Source organism: Entelurus aequoreus, linkage group LG10 (assembly GCF_033978785.1).
Source record: "Entelurus aequoreus isolate RoL-2023_Sb linkage group LG10, RoL_Eaeq_v1.1, whole genome shotgun sequence".
Classification (NCBI taxonomy): domain Eukaryota; kingdom Metazoa; phylum Chordata; class Actinopteri; order Syngnathiformes; family Syngnathidae; genus Entelurus; species Entelurus aequoreus.
The window spans coordinates 31,899,618-31,918,371 of NC_084740.1; the positions used below are offsets into that span (position 1 = coordinate 31,899,618).

Genomic DNA, 18,754 nt, shown 5'->3' on the forward strand with positions numbered 1-18,754 from the left:
TTGGCGCTCTGTACTTCTCCCTACGTCCGTGTACCACTACGTACAGCGGCGTTTTAAAAAGTCATAAATCTTACTTTTTGAAACCGATACCGATCATTTCCGAACCGATATCGATAATTTCCGATATTTCATTTTCAACCATTTATCGGCAGCCCGATAATATTGGACATCTCTAGAATTTATGTATGCGTATGCATTGACCTGATCACTGACCTTATAACAAACTACACCGCCTTAGGTAACAATTTGCTGTTAATTAATTAATGTGAAAAAAAAATCATAAATTGCGTGATTCATTTACAACTACACATAATTTATGTGATACATTTTCGGGATTATTCACCTGAGTTAACTCGTTAAATTTGACAGCCCTAGGATAAAAATGAGGAAAAAACCTTTTCAAAACAGGTTACAGGTTACAAAAGGTCTCTACGTGCAGCCTAATAAACATATTTCAAAAAATTGAGTCTTAAATCATTTTTTAAATACATTTTTGGAAAATTATGATTTGATTTAGAATTCAATTTAGAATTGGATTAAATAAGAATCGTAATTTGGATGTGAATCTATTTTTGTGAGCACCCTTGATGTATTGGACCTACATTGGATTGGTTTAAGCCAGGGGTGTCCAAACTTTATCCACTGAGGGCCGCACATTGAAAAATCAAAGCAAGCAGGGGCCATTTTGATATGTTTTATTTTAAAAACCAATACAATATATGTATAAAAAACATACATTTAGGCCTCCACTCAGGCTTGATCCCGGGGACCCCAAAGGGTTTTGGTCCAAAAAATATAAAAAATGTGTCATTATTCAGTATTATTATTTGTGTTATTATTCAAGTTTTAAATCTCTAGGGCAACATTAGGTCCATCTGTCAATGTAACATTTTTTAAAGATTTAAATTGTATGTCAAAGAAAACCCTTTTTTTAATGAAAAACACACAAAATATGCAATATTTTCACCCAATAAAATTTTTAAGTGGGATATTTAAGATTATATAATAATTGGAGCCTTAAAAAGTTCAATAACTCATAACACCATTGATTTTAATTCATTATTATTTTTTGAGCAATGACACTGAAAAACTAATCACACTAAAATTGTAGGGGATCCAAAAGGGTCCTACTCATTAAAGTGTTAACAAATAAATTATATATTTTTTTTACGTTTACTTTTAACACAATAACTTCGAGATCAACTTCAGATCTATCTGTCAATTATAAGTTTTATTGTTGTTTATGTTATTTGTTTGTTCGTTTTAGGCCTTTCTTTAAAAAAAAAAAAAAACACTCAGTTTTTTACATGGCAAACAAAAAATATGCAACATTTTCCCCAAAAAATATCTCAAAATATTTAATGTGACGTAATTGGAGCCTTGGATAGGTCAATAATTCATAATGACATTGATTTTGATTCATTATTATTTTTTAAAGAAAGAAACAGCCTACATGGCAGCTGTGTGTTATTAGAGTAAACATTGCTACATGTTCTTGTTACATTTCACCTGTTTGCCCTTTTATACCACTTTTTATGTTTTAAATTTGTTTCAATCGTATTTTTAAAATGGGCCATTAAAAAATGACCTGCGGGCCGCAAATGGTCCCCGGGCTGCACTTTGGACACCCCTAGTTTAAGCCCTGGAAATGCCCAGAATGGATCAATGAAAGTGGTATTCCAATGACATGTTTTGGACACATCTGGTCGAGGTGTGTCTAATGAAGTGTCCTAATGTTCATTTTGAAGCTTTCAAAACCCCCTAAATACATGAGGGGCAGAGTGTGTATTGTGGGATGAGGGACTGTGTTTAACAAAGATGGATGACAAAGAAAATAAAACTTCCATCCACATTTGAACATGAAAGTGCTGAGAAGTCTGGAACTAACAAGCAGGGGTTGGGAAGCCATGTATTTAGATTTAACAGGGGTCTTTTTCATTCATGGTGCGTGTCAGCAGTTTCGAGCCACATCCTGGAGTCAGTGGTTCACCGCAGGGACACACGACAGTGGCCAGCCTCCATACGTCTTGGAAAGCAGCCCATGCACGAGACTATCTGTAGTACAAAGAGTCTACATTGGGGGATGTGATAAACGTTTTCAGATGCGTTACTCATCATGGAAAATGTCTAACTCCCCTGACAAAAACCCAATGTGACACATAAATGGACAGGTATTTAACATAAGTTGTGACATGCTTTGTTGGATTGAAAACATTGGAAATAATTCGTTACAGCATGGGTGTCAAATTCAAGGCCTGGGGGCCAGATCTGGCCCGCCACATCATTGTATGTGGTGGGAAATAATGATTTACGTACTTTTCTTCCTAAATGTATATTTATATTTCCCATTTTGGCATAAAAATATATGTACTGCATGCATACATTTTATATGCATATATTTTCAACTTTAATATTATCTAATAATGCAACAATACAAGCAAGTTATCCATCAAATTGTACACTAGGGTTGTACAGTATACCGGTATTAGTGTAGTACCGCGATACTAATGAATCATATTCGGTGCTATACCGCCTTTGAAAAGTACCGGTTACATTTTAACAGAAGTGTAGATAGAACATGTTAAACGAGAAAGTAAGCAGATATTAACAGTAAATGAACAAGTAGATTAATAATTCATTTTCTACCACTTGTCCTTAATAATTTTGACAAAATAATAGAATGAGAAATGACACAATATGTTACTGCATATGTCAGCAAACTAAATTAGGAGCCTTTGTTTGCTTACTGACTACTAAAAGACAAGTTGTCTTGTACAAATTTGTATGTTCACTATTTTATTTAAGGACAAACTTGCAATAAGAAACATGTACCTTAAGATTTGTTGTTAAAATAAAGCCAATAATGCAATTTTTTGTGGTGCCCTTTTTATAGAAATGTATCAAAAAGTACCGAAAAGTGTCAAAATAATTTTGGTACCGGTACCGGCATTTACATATATATAAAAATAGTTATAGTTAATGTTATTCTTTTAATGAGATAAGTAACGTTTATGACAGTGGTTCTTAACCTGGGTTCGATCGAACTTACTTAGAATATGTTCCCCTAGTGTCCAAAAAACTCTAAATTAAGTCTTTGTTTCTTAGAATATGTTCCCCTAGTGTCCAAAAAACTCTAAATTAAGTCTTTGTTACTTAGAATATGTTCCCCTAGTGTCCAAAAAACTCTAAATTAAGTCTTTGTTACTTAGAATATGTTCCCCATACTAAAGTGTTACCAAAAACATATAACTTTGTCTTAAATTTGAAAAAAAACAACATTTTATTTTTCACTAAAGAAGGGTTCGGTGAATGCGCATATGAAACTGGTGGGGTTCGGTACCTCCAACAAGGTTGAGAACCACTGGTTTATGACAACCCTTTTCCAAAACACAATATAGAATGTGAGATATAACAGGATAATGCATACATTTATCATTTGTTTTCAAAACGGTTACAAAAAGGTGGGAACCCAAATATTTACTGTGGGACCCCATTTTTATGACTTGATGGGGTCCCTGGGACCCCTTTTTCAAGATTCCTAGCGCCAACACTGAAATATGACAGCGCTGCTGGGAGGTCTTTTGCCATTTTTGACAAAGGAGCATAAGCAGCTGCTTCTGGAAGACATCTGGTATTGTACGTGTGATGTTGGGAGATGACGATGTACTGAAGCTGTGGCATCCAACTTGCCCGCTGCACGCCCACTCTGCAAATAAGGGAAAAGCAAATGCATTATTATACTTATTAGATGCTGATTATTATTATATTCATCTGACTGACACACACACAGTGACACACTAACCCTAATGTTCCACGCATTGCAGTGTTTCTGCTAGGATTTGATTCTAACACTAAGTTTTAAAAGTAACATAAAGTAGCAGCGGTCATTAACAGCACAAAACACATAAACCGAAGTACATTTTGCTCTGCTACAGCATGCGTCGTGTGCATACTCTACTCGCCCAATAACAAGTAACTTTAGGAAACACTTAATTAAGTGTAACTATAAAAACATTTGACAGACAAACGCTGACAAGTTCATTTTTAAACACTTTCTGTCATGCATTCAGCTACAAGTTGACTTACCTTGCACTCGCTGTATTGTTGAGGATGGTGGTTCCGGCGTTGGCTCATCATGTTTGGAGTGTTGCCTCCCCTTAGCGGGTACTTTTTTTCCCTGCATTTTCTGGTAATGGGCTGACTATTATTCTACCCACAGCATACTTTACGAATCCAAAATATGTCCAGATTCATATTTCGTCCGTTTTACAAGGAGGGGAACATCTCAAGAGCGAGGTCCTTGTGTTGTTTTCCGCCATTGCAAACAGCACTAGTGCTCATTAGGGGTGTGGGGAAAAATCGATTCGAATTCGAATCGCAATTCTCACGTTGTGCGATTCAGAATCGATTCTTATTTTTAAAAAATCTTTATTTTCAATTTTTTATTTTTTATTTTATTTTATTTTATTTTTTTAAATTTTTGAATTAATCAATCCAACAAAACAATACACAGCAATACCATAACAATGCAATCCAATTCCAAAACCAAACCCGACCCAGCAACAGTCAGAACTGCAATAAACAGAGCAATTGAGAGGAGACACAAACACGACACAGAACAAACCAAAAGTAGTGAAACAAAAATGAATATTATCAACAACTGTATCAATATTAGTTACAATTTCAACATAGCAGTGATTAAAAATCCTTCATTGACATTATCATTGGACATTTATAAAACAAAGAACAATAGTGTCACAGTGGCTTACACTTGCATCGCATCTCATAAGCTTGACAACACACTGTGTCCAATATTTTCACAAAGATAAAATAAGTCGTATTTTTGGTTCATTTAATAGTTAAAACAAATTTACATTATTGCAATCAGTTTGTCCTTTACAATTATAAAAGCTTTTTACAAAAATCTACTACTCTGCTTGCATGTCAGCAGACTGGGGTAGATCCTGCTGAAATCCTATGTATTGAATGAATAGAGAATCCTTTTGAATCGGGAAAATATCGTTTTTGAATCGAGAATTGCGTTGAATCGAAAAAATCGATTTAGAATTGAATCGTGACCCCAAGAATCGATATTGAATCGAATCGTGGAACACCCAAAGATTTGCAGCCCTAGTGCTCATGCGTCTTCTTCGCTGTGTTTCCAAGAAGCGAGCAATGTCGCCTAAAATGTATTAAAAAATTACGGTTTTTCTATAATTAAAAAATTCAACGGTATTACAGACCGTCCGGAATTGCTGCTCACAAGGTCACTGAGGTGGAGACTATGTTTGACATGTCAACTTAATGTGTATTATATTTATGCATGAGAAAATTTTGTTGTAAACTGGAAGGTGTGTTTGTTAAAATCATGGTTGTTTTTACAAATGACAAATGTGAACAAAAGCCTGTATTGTCTATAGAATAGAATAGAAAGTACTTTCTATAGACAATATGTGTTATGATATAAATGAGGTGTGGTTGTATTGTATAATAAGTATGTGTCATTGAAAGGGCATTTTATGAATTTCTTAGTTTGATTACATGCTATAGTATAATTTTATTGTTATAATTTTATTGCATGATTTTTGTATCTCTTTAATTTAGGTAGCCAGGGACTGCAGATGGGAATTAGCTATTTAGCTATAATCTGGTGCAGAACATATCTGTCTTTGAGCTTAATGTTTATGTGCATTGTCCATTCAAATAAAGACTAAACTAAACTAAGCTAAACTAAACCGTCCGGAATTTTACTGCGGTTTATCATTATACTGTTTACCGTTACATCCCTAGTATGGCATCAGAGGATTGGTATTGAGTTGGATAAGAAGCTATGAAACCAACAGGAAGCAGTACGTGAAGCTAGGTGAAAAAATGTCAACTGAAATAAATATATCTTGTGGTGTACCTCAAGGATCAATACTGGGACCAAAATTGTTCAACCTTTATATAAAAGACATTTGTAAAGTTACAAAGGACTTCACGTTAGTATTGTTTGCGGACAACACGGCTGTGTTTTGTTCAGGAGCGAACACACAGAAGCTAAGATAAAATAAAAAAAAAGAAGAAGTTAACCAATTAAAAAGATGGTTTGAAAAAAACAAACTTTTAGCTAACAGTAGAAGAGAAAGTCAAACACAAATACAAATAGACAGAGGAGACAATGAAAGGGTGAAAGACATCAAATTTTTAGATGATAAAATAAACTGTAAATCTAATATAAAATATGCTACAAAAGAATGGCAAGACATATTTCAATAATGTCACTTCAAAAAGTCATTTCATATTTTCTACTGCTCGCCAGTGTTACCATATCTGAGTTAATGTGCAGAAATAGTGCAGAAATATGGGGAAATAATCACAAAAATATATTCATTCGCTAACTGTGTTACAAAAAAGATCAGTCAGAATAATGCATAATGTAGGTTATTGAGAACATACAAACACGTTATTTATTAAATAACAAATATTGAAAATCAATGATTTGGTACATTTGCAAACAGCTAAAATTATGCACAAAGCAAACTATAATCTGTTACCCAAGAACGTACAACACTTCTTAACTAAAGAGGAGAAATATAACCTTAGAGGAAAATGTAATTTAAAACATGTGTATGCACGCACAGCACTTAAAACCTTTAGCATATCAGTATGTGGAATTAAATTATGGAATGGATTACATCAAGATTTTAAACAATGTACTAATGATCCAATATAAAAGGGCTGTTCAAACTACAAGTGTCTACAAAGTACAATGAAGAAGAATCTTGATAAACATCTTGAACCATCTTTGTTATAAATTAAATATTATTCATCTCATTATGTGAATCATGACTGGTTTAACTATCAGGAGAATTGTTGTGTTTCATTGATGTAAATTGTGGTACAATTACAAGATCAGAACAGTAAGTGACCAAATGTGTTCGTACTCGCTGTGAATTTGAAAAAGGGGTTTGATTGATTAAGCTTTGCTTCTTCTTTCTCCTTTTCGAACACGGTGTAAAGAGAATTGAGAATATGTAGATCATATGATGTATTATATTGTATCTGTATACTTGTTCACTTACTGTATACTTTATTAATTAGGGATGTGCCGATCAGTATCGGCTGATTTATATGGAAAAATAATTGATCGCTATTGCCAATTAATACCTTTTCAAAGGCTATTACAAATGCGGATCCCCTCTTGCTGACACTGTATTTATAGTTGATCCTCTAGCTAACAGACGCGACTAGCAGCTAACTGTGTGTCCCCATACACAGTGTGGAGCCGCTCCTCTAAGTTAGTAATCATCACATCCACTGCGGCAAATAAACTGCATTTCTTAGTACAGGGTAGGGTTGTACGATATACCGGTATTGGTATAGTACCGCGATACTAATGAATCATATTAGGTACTATACCGCCTCTGAGAAGTACCGGTCCACATGAGGACTTTGAATATGACCAATGTATGATCGTATCGGATTGATACCCAAATATGTGGTATCATCCAAAACTAATGTAAAGTATCAAACAACAGAAGAATAAGTGATTATTACATTTTAACAGAAGTGTAAATAGAACATGTTAAAAGAGAAAGTAAGCAGATATTAAAAGTAAATGAACAAGTAGATTACTAATCCATTTTCTACCACTTGTCCTTAATAATTTTGACAAAATAATAGAATGGAAAATGGCACAATATGTTACTGCATATGTCAGCAGCTAAATTAGGAGCCTTTGTTTGTTTACTTACTAATAAAAGACAAGTTGTCTAGTATGTTCACTATTTTACTTAAGGACAAACTTACAATAAGAAACATATGTTTAATGTATCGTAAGATTTTTTGTTAAAATAGAGCCAATAATGCTAGTACTGGTACCAAAATATTGGTATCGGGACAACACTAGTACAGGGGTTCTTAAACTTTTTGACCTCGGGGCCCAACTTTTTCACTACAGAGGAACTCTGAATCAAAAATATTACTCTTGATTTTAATCGTATTCAATAATTATATCTATTTATTTAACACATAAACCTTAAGCTCAGGACAGGCTTTTTAAAACAATAAGTATGAAACATTTATATACATAGCATTATGTTTTGCTAAAATAAATAAACTGAATTAACACTGAATATGTTTCTTAACTAAAGTATCAATAGAGTTAAAGTGGAAATTAAAATACAGGTTCACCACTTTAGTTGTAATTTGTTTTGCTTAAGATTGTGTGTACAGAATGTGGCTTCACTCCCAAAGGACGAACTTTGCCTCGATGAAATGAAACACAATAGTACTCACGCTTTCTTTCCGCAGATGGACCCCTGGTACCAGTTCCGACAAGTGCTGAAGTACTTCTTCTTGGTCCCCATGACTTGCTGCAGAGCGCACACATTGGGCCTGAGGAATGCGCAAGGTGTTATAAACATCAGGTAAAACACATAACTAACACTCTTAAATGATTAAATTCAGTTTGTGTGCACCCATCCAGCTATATAAAGACAATTTATGAGACACACTGTGCCGATGCAGTGGTTTTTATACAGTACGCCCCACTTTTTGTAGGATTTCGGTTTTGACGGAATATTTTCGCCAAAATTTTGCTGGGTTTTGGTTTACCATCTCTGCTATAAAAAAACAATCATTGGGCCCCATTCAGCAATAAATTCCTATCTTTTCCTCTTATCTTTCTTCCTAAGTAATTTCCTAAGAGGAGTCTATTCAAATTCATGACGTGTTCTTAAACGGTCAAATTGTTAACACCTGCTGTTCTTAAATTGCTGAATGCCAAATGGTTAGCGCGTGCGTCTCTATCATAATTTGCATATACACACGCCCTTATTTCCCCAATATGCATATGTAAATACCCTTAATTCTGTAATTTGCATAGGTGAACGCCCTTAATTCCCCATAAATCCCAGCTAAGAAAACATTGGTGAATACAAAAAAAAGTAAGTGGGTCTAAGAACAAAATTTGTTCTTAAGAACGGTTGCTGAATGGGGGCCCATTGTGCCTAACAAACGAGTCTGTGCTAGGAAATCACTTTGCGGTGCCCAAACAAACAACTACTAGGAGTGTAACGGTACTTGTGTTCATATTCAGATTTATTAGTACGGAACATTCACTACCCCAAGCTGTCTGTACAATGGCACCATGGTTTTCTTACGCACCAATTTTCATACGGCTTGGTTTTTGACAAACATTTTCACCAAAATTCTGCCCCGGGTTTTGGTATTTCGGTTGTCGTACGGCCAAACACTGTGTGTAATAAACTAGTCGTTTCGCCTCCGTATTGTTCCAAAGAACAGTGCGCCCAGAGTATCCCACATGTTGGTGACTCAGTCGCTGAGATTTTTTTTTATATAACCGCAAGATAATCCACCATGGGGCCAAAGAAAGTCACGAGTGCCAACACTTTGATAAAGAATGTAAAAAAACACTGATTAATTCAAGAAATAACTTGAGGCAAAGAAGGTACCTCCTCCCTTTCTGCTTCTCGCGGTCTTTGCCAGGAGTCAGTCTTCAGTCAAGGTAAAAGTGATGTTAAATGTTCATGTACCCATTTCATTGGTCATCTATATATATTTTTGCTTTGTTTTCTGCATTTGAACTTGTAATTATTTCCATCTGTTTGGGGTCTGGAACTGATCAATTGAAATAACATGATTTCTTATAAGAACATTTTTTTGCACGATTCGGTTTTGATTGAACCCTTTCGGGAAGAAATACAAAGAAAAAACAAGGTAAAACTGCAATATCTGTATAATATTTGCCATGCATTAGCTATCTTAATTTATCAGGACTTAATAAGTTATTGCTGAGTTCAGTGGTTCTCAAACTTTTTTCGTCAAGTACCACCTCAGAAAACACTCCCAAGTTTCACCATGATGACCAGCATTAAAATACAGTAGCGTAGTAGACCTACGTGTTCATTAAAAACAAGGCAGAGGTTTTATTTAACATGCATATATAATATTTTGGCCACTGTAACATTACACACAGTTTGAACTAGAGATGTCCGATAATATCGGCCTGCCGATATTATCGGCCGATAAATGCTTTAAAATGTAATATCGGAAATTATCGGTATCGGTTTTTTTATTATCAGTATCGGGTTTTTTTGTTTTTTTTGTTTGTTTTTTTAATTAAATCAACATAAAAAACACAAGATACACTTACAATTACTGCACCAACCCAAAAAACCTCCCTCCCCCATTTACACTCATTCACACTCATTCACACAAAAGAGTTGTTTCTTTCTGTTATTAATATTCTGGTTCCTACATTATATATCAATATATATCAATACAGTCTGCAAGGGATACAGTCCGTAAGCACACATGATTGTGCGTGCTGCTGGTCCACTAATAGTACTAACCTTTAACAGTTAGGTTTACTCATTTTCATTTATTACTAGTTTCTATGTAACTGTTTTTATATTGTTTTACTTTCTTTTTTATTCAAGAAAATGTTTGTTATTTATTTATCTTTATTTATTGTATTATTTTTTAAACATACCTGGTTGTCCAAATTAGGCATAATAATCTGTTAATTCCACGACTGTATATATCGGTATCGGTTGATATCGGTATTGGTAATTAAAGAGTTGTACAATATAGGAATATCGGATATCGGCAAAAAGCCATTATCGGACATCCCTAGTTTGAACAGTAACATTGTGTTTAAATGTAGGAAAATAAAAGACTACTTTCATGAAGTGATTTGGCATACCACTAAATGGAGCCCACACACTACAATTTGAGAATCACTAGCTTAATCTATATCCTGCATGTATTTATACAATATACAGCGTTTCTGTCCACTTTTAACTTCTATTTATTATGTTTATTTTTAATAGGCAAACTATCACTAATTGCAGAGACACAGAGAAGGTGTAGTATTAAATAAGCTCTGCTTCTTCCCGCTCCTTTTCAGTAAAGGTCATATATAAAAGTCTGCAGAAAGGAAAAAAAAAAAAGAAATGATATATTTCCTTACCCCTCTTTCCTTGCACGGATGCGACTGTGCGCGACTATTTTGTCATAGGCTGACGTGTCGGCCTCGTCCAACACGCAGGAGAGCACAAAGAGTGCCAAGGTGGCGGCAAAGACGAGCTGCATCCTTTTTTCTTTTTTTTTTTTGATTCCCCCGCTTTCCCTTCCAGACCCAAAGTGATGAGGGCTTGACTCAGAGTGGGAGTTTATATACGCATTCTCACTCTCCTCCACTCCAGGAGGATGACAACGTCATGCATGCACTACCAGGAACCTCTCAGAAGAAAGCACCACACACACACACACACACACACAAACACACACACACACACACACACACACGCACACACACTCTTGTATTTCTTACCTACTTGAGACCTGAGAAAAATGCCTACCTCTTTAGGACCACACTTTCTAGAAATATATAAAGATTTGTATTTACAACATTAATAATATATACATACTATGCAAATATAAAAAAGCTTGTTGCGAAAAATGAGTTGCAATTTCACAAGAAAAACGTAGAATTTTGGCAGTATTATAATAAGTCCTCATTTTATTCAACGCAAGTCGAAATTTCACAAGAAAAACTAAACATTTGTGTGATATTATGATAAAAGTTGGAATTTCACTCAATAACAGTCGCACTTTTACAAGAAAAGCTAACAAAATTGGCATTTTTATGAAAAGAGTCGTACAAAAGTCACAATTTTATAAGAAATCTTTAAAATGTTGGCAATATTATAATAATCTGAATTTTTCTGGGTAAAATTATGACGAAAGTCATAATTCTATTCAGAAAATGTCACTATTTTACAAGATCAACAAAAACATTGGCAATATTGTGATAAAAGTCCAAATTTTATATGACGAATGTTGCCATTTTGCGTTAAAAAGTAATAATTTTATCAATCAATCAAATCACAAGTGTCTCAAAGGGCTGCACAAGCCACAACGACATCCTCGGTACAGAGCCCACATAAGGGCAAGGAAAAACTCACCCCAGTGGGACGTCGATGTGAATGACTATGAGAAACCTTGGAGAGGACTGCATATGTGGGTAACCCCCCACCCCACCCCCACCCCCCACCCCTCTAAGGGTTACATAAAAAAATTATACTTTTACGAGAAAATATTGCAATATTACAGAAACAGAAAGAATATGAGGAATTGTTCCCAATTTTATAAGAAAAAAGTCGACACATTGTGAGAAAAAGACTGCTTTTAGTAAATTGTATTTATTTTTTTGTAATTGTTATTAATCTTCATTATTTACTTTAAGTTATTACAGTATGTCTCCATATACATATTTATTTTTATTTTGTTATTAATTTTGACCAAAGGGGGTACATTTCAATTTCTTACATACACTTGTTATTTCATATGTTGGCCAGACGGGGAGCACTTTTGATTTTAAAAATCCCTCCTTTTTGGGACCACCCTAATTTTGATAGATTTCACCACCAGAGGTGCAAATGAGACATTCTCTATTAGATGCAATGGTTTTTCGTATTGGGACCATGTTTTATGGATTAACTTGTTCACCGGTCCTCATATAATAATGAAAGGTACTTGTCCCAGTTGATGTCTCAAGAAGGGTAGAAATACAATAACACACACACACACACACACACACACACACACACACACACACACTCACACACACACACACACACACACACACACACACACACACACACACACACACACACGACCCTATTACTCTGCTGCATACCTTAAATGGAAAGTTCCCTTTTTTGGATTTTTTTCTGTCATTCACAATCCTTATGAGAGACAAGAACACATATGTATATATTTTCATTTATTTATTTATTTTTTGCATTTGATTTTGTAATAATCGGGTCGTTTTACGTGGCTAACAATGCAGACAGTGGAATTAATCCACTGTAAAAATGCATCCACAAACCGCCAACAATACTCCATTTACAATCTTGTGACCTGAATATTAACCAAGTATTAGCAATGTTGTTATTATGAGCGCTAACGCAGAAACTATCTTTAGCTGCGCCGCGATCACAGAGCGCTACACTGTTGACATACTGAGCTGCTGCATCATGATCACATGTAAATTGGTAAAAGTTCATTATATTTTATAAATCATGCCTCTCACCTGCATAGGAGAAGGTCGTGGCCAAAAACTGAGAAGTTGTTCATCTGTGACATCCAACTTATGGAGAGAAAAAAACAAAAAGACGTTTATCTGCGGAATTTTTTTTTACCCTTCATGTGTGAATTATGATTACTTCTTTATCTAAACGGGAAGATATAAACATCCCATCAGTTGGCATCCCAGTGAGAGCAGATATTGTTCAGTAAGTGATTGTTTTGTTATGTTCATAGTTTTTATTTCTTGTTCAGCACTTAGCAATACTGCTACCTGATGCTTGTTTCACTAAAGCTGTTTATCATACAGCATCGAAAACGTGTTGCTCCTCCTCCTTATATTTAGGCTAAAAAAATATAAGGTTCTGGAACATCATTTGTCCCAAAGTAGTCGCTGCTGTTTCTACGATTAGCAGTGTTGTTGCTGTTGAAGGGAAAAGCGACCATCTGCAATATGAATACGTCGCTTAAAATGATCAAAATACGTAAAATATTACATGTTATTATGAATGTTCCTGTTACTACTATACATATGTACATACAAATTGTATATAAAATACTGATGGAGTTTTTTGGATGTTTTTAGAGTGCTTTATAGGCGGAATAGAGAGACATTTGTTGACTCCATTGTTAGCGGACTTCTGTTAACGTTTTTCTACGAGTTAAAGTGTATAAAAAAAAAGGAAAACATGTGTTCTTGTCTTACATAATGATAGGCAGAATCCATTTTAAAAAGTGCAGTTTCTCTTTAAGAATTTGTGAAGTTCTAAAATTGCATTTACAAGTTTGCATTCATCTTTTTAAAAACACACACTACAAATTAGCTTTTTATGTGCTGTTACAGGCAGTGCATTGTTAACAACACCTTTTTTTATTTTAGCAGCTTAAACCCACAGGACATTTTATTAGGTACACTGCAAAAAGTCAGTGTTAAAAAACAAGAAAAAAAATACAAAAATTAGGGGTATTTTACTTGAACTAAGGAAAATTATCTGCCAATAGAACAAGAAAATTTGGCTTGTCAAGACTTTCCAAAACAAGTCAAATTAGCTATCCTCAATGAACCCAAAAATACCTTAAAATAAGTATATTCTCACTAATAACAAGTGCACTTTTCTTGATAGAAAAAAAAAAGAGACCTTTTAGCTAAATATGTTGAAAAATATTCTTAAATTAAGTAAATGCTAGTGCCATTATCTTGACATAATGATATGCGCTCCGCATTACATTTCTTGAAAGCAGCAAACTTACACTAAAAACTAGTTTATTTTTCTTAATGGAAAGGCAACCGCTTGTTACTCTCGGGGTCTACTAGCCGCTCAGGCAAATCATATGGTCTAAAAATGCATTTTTCCATCGATAACATGACATCATCGCGCCAAGTGCGTGCTCTTTCAGTCAATTAGTGCACAAAGAGTATATATATATATATATATATATATATATATATATATATATATATATATATATATATATATATATATATATATATATATGTGTGGGAAAAATCACAAGACTATTTCGTCTCTACAGGCCTGTTTCATGAGGGGTTTCCCTCAATCATCTCTTGATGATTGAGGGAAACCCCTCATGAAACAGGCCTGTATATATATATATATATATATATATATATATATATATATATATATATATATATATATATATATATATATATATATATATATATATATATATATATATATATATATATATATATATATATATATATATATATATATGTTTATATATATATATATATATATATATATATATATATATATATATATATATATATATATATATATATACAGGCCTGTTTCATGAGGGGTTTCCCTCAATCATATATATATATATATATATATATATATATATATATATATATATATATATATATATATATATATATATATATATATATATATATATATATATATATATATATATATATATATATATATATATATATATATATATATATATATATATACAGCCCGGCCCCCAGCCAAAACATTTTTTATTGTAATTTTGAAGAATTCATCTGAATGTGCATGAACTATTTCTGTTCAAAATAGTTTGAAATGCCACATGTTAAATGTTTGAATATTAACTGTCCATTTACTGTACTGTGCCAACTGTACTACTATATGAGCACATATTTTGTCTTGTTTCATTGAAAATAAAACAGCAAAGTCCATTTGGCTGTCATCTGTTTTAATTATCAGACAAAATTGTGTCAAAGTCAAGATTTTTTTGTTCATGCTTAAAATAAGAAATTATTACTTTGGAAAACAGTTTTATACTTGTGAGTGTTGATGACACAGCTTTGCAACAGTTGATATTCTAGTTCCAAGCATGTTTTACTCAATATAGGTCATAAAATCTCAGCAACAAGCTGTAATATCTTACTGAGATCATTTAGGACCAAAACCCTTAAAACAAGTAAAACACTCTAACATAAAATATGCTTAGTGAGAAGAATTATCTTATCAGACAGAAAATAAGCAAATATCACCCTTATTTGAGATATTTAATCTTACTTAGATTTCAGTTTTTGCAGTGTACACTTGCACAATCTAATTATGTCAAATACTAAAGCAGAAATGCTGCCTTTACAAAGATAATCCATGCAGATCTTGCATATGATTTAAGTCCACATTAAAACCTTTTTTAATGTAATATTAAAATGATCAACATTGCTTACTACACTGTGATAGTACACAATACATACACACTCACATTTATTCTGCAAGTGTGTGAATAGGAAAAAAAAATACTGGCACAAATTGATCAGATGATCATTTGCAGCTGTTTTTTTTTATGCCAGCAAGGTTTGGCCACTCACCGGAAGCTTGATTAGTCCTCAATGTACTCCACAGATACTACAGAACTGCTGCTTCGACTTTCAAAATGTTGTGCTTGTGCCCCCTAGTGGAAAAAAACCCGTCTGCTTGTTATTTCCAACTCCACTGAGGTCAAACCCCCAGACCATGTCAAGTTCTGACGACGTTGTTAAGCCATCTTTGAAAGACACTAAGTGGATTTCACGGCCGTAAAGGAAACACAGCTCATCCATGTGGAGGACATCTGGGATGTTTCCAGCAAAGTTTGTTTTCCATGGCGGTCTTTGCTCTGATAGACTCCGGATGGCCTCCACAGGGCCGCTCATTAGGAAGAATACATCCGCTACACATGTTGATGGTGTGTGTCTGGCCGCAAAACCCACATTTGACATACACAACTTACAGAAAGTTAGAGGTGCAACTTCAGGATGAAGCTAAAAGGAACTATGACCTTTAAACTTTTTGCACAACATCCAATTCTCTTGCAACATATTATATTCAGGGTTCGTACGGGTGCTTAAAAACCTTGAAAATGCTTGGATTTTAATGTTGTGTTTTCAAGGTTTGAAAAATGCTTGAATTTTGGGTGAAGTGCTTGGAAATGTTCATCATATTTCTCAGCAGTCTGACGCAATAGGCTGATTATAAAATGGAAAAAAATAAAATAAGTTTCCTTAAAAATGAAAGCTACACGCTTGATATGTTGGCTTTGCACGAGCCCTTACATTAGGTTGTTGTCATGCCGGAGCGGTATATACCACTCTGTGTCGCCCCCAAGAGGACAGTGGTGCATCGGTCCATCATGCCGGGAGGTTGTCATTTTAATGAACATGATGTATGCATGAATTATGATACAAACAAACCAGTAAACAATAATAATTCATGTTATTTCTTGTAAGGAATGATGTATACATTAATGATGATGATACAAACAAACAAGTAAACAATAATGTTATTTCTTGTAAACAATTATGTCCACATGAATTATGATACAAACAAACAAGTAAACAATAATAATTAATGATATTTATTATACGGAATGATGTATACATGAATTATGATACAAACAAACAAGTAAACAATAATTAATGTTATTTCTTATTAGGAATGATGTATACATGAATTATGATACAAACAAACAAGTAAATAACAATTAATGTTATTTCTTGTAAGGAATGATGTATACATGAATTATGATACAAACAAACAAGTCAACAATAAAAATTCATGTTATTTATTATAAGGAATGATGTATACATGAATTATGATACAAACATACAAATAAACAATAATTAATGTTATTTCTTGTTAGGAATGATGTATACATGAATTATGATACAAACAAACAAGTAAATAATAATTAATGTTATTTCTTGTAAGGAATGATGTATACATGAGTGATGATGATGATACAAACAAACATCCATCCATCCATCCATTTCCTACCGCTTATTCCCTTCGGGGTCGCGGGGGGCGCTGGAGCCTATCTCAGCTACAATCGGGCGGAAGGCAGGGTACACCCTGGACAAGTCGCCACCTCATCGCAGGGCTACAAACAAACAAGTAAACAATAATGTTATTTCTTGTAAACAGTGATGTCTACATGAATTATGATACAAACAAACAAGTCAACAATAATAATGTTATTTATTATAAGGAATGATGTATACTTGAATTATGATGCAAACAAACAAGTAAACAATAATTAATGTTATTTCTTGTAAGGAATGATGTCTACATGAATTATGATACAAACAAACAAGTCAACAATAATAATGTTATTTATTATAAGGAATGATGTATACATGAATTATGATGCAAACAAACAAGTAAACAATAATTAATGTTATTTCTTGTAAGGAATGATGTATACATAAATGATGATACAAACAAACAAGTAAATAATAATTAATGTTATTTCTTGTAAGGAATGATGTATACATGAAAGATGATGATACAAACAAACAAGTAAACAATAATGTTATTTCTTGTAAACAATGATGTCTACATGAATTATTATACAAACAAACAAGTCAACAATAATAATTCATGTTATTTATTATAATGATTGATGTATACATGAATTATGATACAAACAAACAAGATAACAATAATTAATGTTATTTCTTGTAAGGAATGATGTATACATGAATTATGATACACACAAACAAGTAAACAATAATTAATGTTATTCCTTGTAAGGAATGATGTATACATTAATGATGATGATACAAACAAACAAGTAAACAATAATGTTATTTCTTGTAAACAATTATGTCCACATGAATTATGATACAAACAAACAAGTAAACAATAATAATTAATGATATTTATTATACGGAATGATGTATACATGAATTATGATACAAAAAAACAAGTAAACAATAATGAATGTTATTTCTTGTAAGGAATTATGTATACATGAATGATGATGATGATGATACAAACAAACAAGTAAACAATAATTAATGTTATTTCTTGTAAGGAATTATGTATACATGATTGATGATGATGATACAAACAAACAAGTAAACAGTAATGTTATTTCTTGTAAACAATGATGTCTACGTGAATTATGATACAAACAAACATGTAAACAATAATTAATGTTATTTCTTGTAAGGAATGATGTATACATGAATTATGATGATACAAACAAACAAGTAAACAATAATGTTATTTTTTGTAAACAATGATGTCTACATGAATTATGATACAAACAAACAAGTCAACAATAATAATTCATGTTATTTATTATAAGGAATGCTGTATACATGAATTATGATACAAACAAACAAGTAAACAATAATAGTGTT

General features: G+C 33.1%; 1 protein-coding gene across 2 annotated transcripts in view; it reads right to left on the reverse strand.

Moving 5' to 3' along the window:
• Nucleotides 1-11,195, reverse strand: part of postnb (periostin, osteoblast specific factor b) — a 52,890-nt gene extending 41,695 nt beyond the window's left edge. For both annotated transcript variants that reach the window (XM_062062108.1, XM_062062111.1), the window contains exons 1-2: nucleotides 10,979-11,195; nucleotides 8,281-8,379 (exon numbers count right to left, since the gene is read on the reverse strand). In XM_062062108.1, the coding sequence (XP_061918092.1) occupies nucleotides 8,281-8,379; nucleotides 10,979-11,100 (221 nt within the window). In that variant the 5' untranslated portion in view covers nucleotides 11,101-11,195. The remainder of the gene's footprint in view (nucleotides 1-8,280; nucleotides 8,380-10,978) is intronic.
• Nucleotides 11,196-18,754: the final 7,559 nt, after the last annotated feature.